A 3,714-nucleotide genomic window follows, 5' to 3' on the forward strand; every position below is an offset into this window, starting at 1 on the left:
TAATATTTAATGTCTTACAGCCCGCCTACATCACCTTATTGTACTTGCTCTTACGTGAACGAGAAGAGAGACTGGATTAGGCATGCATCAAGTAATACTTTATCACTGACACGCCTGTCATCTGATGTGACACAATATTGAATATGCCATACTCTTTGGAAATACACTAATATACGGGAGATGTGGGCCAGCAAAGCACCGAATCACAAAGTGGACGAACGACACATGGTTCACCGGTAAAAAGAGCTTTGCGGAATCCAAAACCCTTGGTTGCCCACCCAGATTTACATAATAAAAAAAAATCGTCCAATTTTGAAGTAGTGAAGGCTGCTGAGATCTTGTCATACGAGTGACAACTCATGAGCAGTGGTGAGTAATAAGAAATTTATTAAAAATGCATTGCCCGGGATGAGTTGGCATATATACTCCTAGGGAATCTATTTATGTACAAGGCTACAGGCCAACTAAGCACACGCGAGAGCACAGCTATATAAACACGAGCACCCGAGCCGTGGAGAAACAACAGACGGCGGCATCATAGAAACACTCTGTGAGCGAGGTATTAGATCGATCGATGTCGATGGCGCCGAAGCGGAAGCTTAGCATGGGGCGGCAGAAGATCGAGATCCGGCGGATCGAGAGCGAGGAGGCGCGGCAGGTGTGCTTCTCCAAGCGCCGGGCGGGGCTGTTCAAGAAGGTGAGCGAGCTGGCCGTGCTATGCGGCGCCGAGGTGGCCGCCGTCGTCTTCTCCCCGGCCGGCAAGGCCTTCTCCTTCGGCCACCCCTCCGTCGAGGCCATCCTCGACCGCTTCATCCCCTCCGCGGCGCAGCTCGGTGTGGCGGGGGCCGGCGCGGGTCTGGGCGCCGCCGGCGACCGCAACCTGGCGGAGCTGAACCGGCAGTACGGCCAGCTGCGCGAGCAGCTGGAGGCGGAGAAGGCGCGGAAGGAGCGCGCGGAGGAGGCCATGGCGAAGGAGCGCGCCAAGGGGAGCCCGGCGGCGGCATGGCTCGACGCCGACTTGCGCGACCTGGGGGAGGAGGAGCTCATGGCCTTCGCCGCCGCGCTGGCGGACGTGCAGGCCGCCGTCTCCGAGCGCGCCAACCAGGTGCTCCAGGAGGCGCTGGACGTCGGCCGCGCCAGGAGCGCCAGCCGCATGCTCCTGGCGCCCCCGCCGCAGCAGCAGCTCGCGGGCGGCGGTGGCTTTGAGTTCGCTAGCTGCGGCGCGAACTCCAGGAATGAGATGGAGATGCAGCAGATGTTGATGGCCATGCCGCCACCGCCGGAGTTCGCCGCCACCGGAATGGAGATGGTGCAACAGGGGATCGGGCAGAACGCCGGCTTCCCCTACTGAGAATAAAATGAGATCCACACCGAGTCCGAGAGTACATCATTCCTGCATGCATCGACGTCGTCACAACTCGGCCAGAAAGAGATTGATGGATCAAGTCTTTTGATCCAGAAGCGAGCGACTAGCGGACAGTCGATTTTACAAATTTGTTTATGCACATATATAATAAATAAATAAATAAAATGTCCACTCTGGGTCAGAAGTTCATTTACCCTAAAAATTTGTAGTGCGTGTTTTCAAAGCTCACAAATAAATTTTTTTTTTGAGGGAGCATGTGTATTTTTATTTAGAAAAGATGGATTACCCCCGGTCTCAAAAGATAAAATATCCACTCAGGGTCATAAAAAGATGTCCATTTACCCTAAAAAATATGTAGTGTCTGTTTTCAAAGCTCACAAATAAATAAAAAATTTGAGGGAGCATGTGTTATTTTATTTTCTTTTAGAAAATAAGGATTATCCCGACGTCTACATCAATGTGTTGTTTTATGTAAATAGGGTAACAAAATATGGAGTGGCCTCCTTTATAATAGAAACCTGGGGGAAACTGAACAACTGAGACACCATTCCGACGACAACCTAATCAAACCACTAACACCTATCATGACCTCCACTCCAGGAGTTCCTAAGCAAGAGCATCAGCAACGCCTTTAGAAATAGATATAAATATCATATTTAACAAATTGGCAAAGCCATTTAGTTAATTGCTTGTGCAATAGATTCTATTACTGTTAATTAAACATTGCTCGATCTAAATTAATGAAAATAAAAGCCTTACTTTAGTTCTCTCCGCTGGCAACGATGCAAAGATGCATGCAAGAATGTTTTGTGAAAGTTAGTACTCATTCAAAGCAAGTTAAGAAACATGTTCACTGCTGGATTTTTATTTCCAGGCCGAATTCTGAATAGTCTACAGAAAATTGAACATAGGTTCAAGGTAGACGCTAGACACAATATTACGGATTATTGAAACGATTGTTGGATGGTTGCCTAGCTTCTATTTTGTTGTCAAAAAATATGACTTTTTTATTTGCTTGGCTTGCTTTCTTGTCATACTACTGTATTTTATAGCCCAATTAAATCCCGACTATCATAGCAGGGTCACATTAAATCCTCCTATTTTTTTGGATTTGAACTCCTCCTAATTTATTTAAGGACACAATTGCACATAAAAAATTCATAAAACTTAGAAAATCATATGTGAGGTTTGTACGTTGGACCATAGACACAATTTTTTGGGTTTCAAGATATGACATGTTGTGGTTTGTACAAAATAAACAATATGTGATATTAGTTTTTTTTTCACGGGTCACAAATTCTCATATTTCTAAACCAAAAAGTTGTACATACATAATTACACCGTAAGTAATATATATTCATTTTTAATTGTCTGGTACGATTTTGTCCTTCAAGAGAGGCTAAGATGCTCCACATATTGTTGTTCTATCATGGAAAATAGTTTTTTAAGCTAAGTGAGCCCAAATTAAATGTAAAGGACAGCAGAGCCAAGCAAATAGTTTCAGGAGGAAAAACAAGCCTTCAAATTAAAAAAAATGATGCCTCATTTGCACAACGCCAATTTAATCTCATTTGATCGATATCTGATTTAATTAATCAAATTGGATTGGCTCAGTTACTGAGCAGAATTAGCCATCAAAGCGTCAAACCTAATGGCCGATGGTACATGACAACATGTTGAGGGAAGAGATTAACTTGCTGCTAGCTACTAGTACTAATTCACGCACATTAAAATGCATACTACTCGATTCTTGATGAGCTACCGTTTCATTTGGAGCTTGGTATAGTCTTTTCTTTTGGCGAGGGGTACTTATGAAGTAGTTGTTGGATGACACCTCATGCATGCATGTGCTTAATTTAGCTACGCATTGAAGCCAGGTTCTATTTTCTTTTTTTTGTTCATATGATCCATTATTTTCTAAGAAAAGAGTGCATTATGAAAAAAAAAGTTCTCCTACTTGTTTTAACGGAGCCAAAAAATCATGCCTAATATACAAATCGTACTAAAGTGAGAAATGTTTGAAAACACTTAGCCAAACAAAATGGAAACATATTACTCGGGAAATATCAAGCCAAATATAGGCTCACAGAGAGGAATGTTTCGTGAAAAATAAATGCATTCATGCAGGGAAAATGAGGGAGAAACGACTTGAAGCAGAGGCTAATTGACACCTAAATAATTAACTGGCTACTATTTATGATTTCTAATTAATGAAAAATGACACACAGTACGGCTCTTTGCCTTACTGTATTATGGTCAAGAAAAATAATAATTAACTGGCTACCATATATTGAGATCAGTACCGTTACATCGACGGTAGGTTTTTACGGGGGTTTTATGGGGTGGAA

General features: G+C 43.6%; 1 protein-coding gene across 1 annotated transcript; it reads left to right on the forward strand.

The window, feature by feature from the left end:
- Window positions 1-574: 574 nt before the first annotated feature.
- LOC123142679 (agamous-like MADS-box protein AGL29) lies at window positions 575-1,351 on the forward strand. The gene has a single exon (XM_044561481.1). It carries the CDS (start codon window positions 575-577, stop codon window positions 1,349-1,351), a length of 777 nt encoding a protein of 258 aa, XP_044417416.1.
- Window positions 1,352-3,714: the final 2,363 nt, after the last annotated feature.

Source organism: Triticum aestivum, chromosome 6D (genome assembly GCF_018294505.1).
Source record: "Triticum aestivum cultivar Chinese Spring chromosome 6D, IWGSC CS RefSeq v2.1, whole genome shotgun sequence".
In the NCBI taxonomy this organism is placed as follows: Eukaryota; Viridiplantae; Streptophyta; class Magnoliopsida; order Poales; family Poaceae; genus Triticum; species Triticum aestivum.

Bases quoted from the DNA above. Each gene is read 5' to 3' on its own strand.
- LOC123142679 (XM_044561481.1), top strand. From the start codon at position 575: ATGTCGATGGCGCCGAAGCGGAAGCTTAGCATGGGGCGGCAGAAGATC.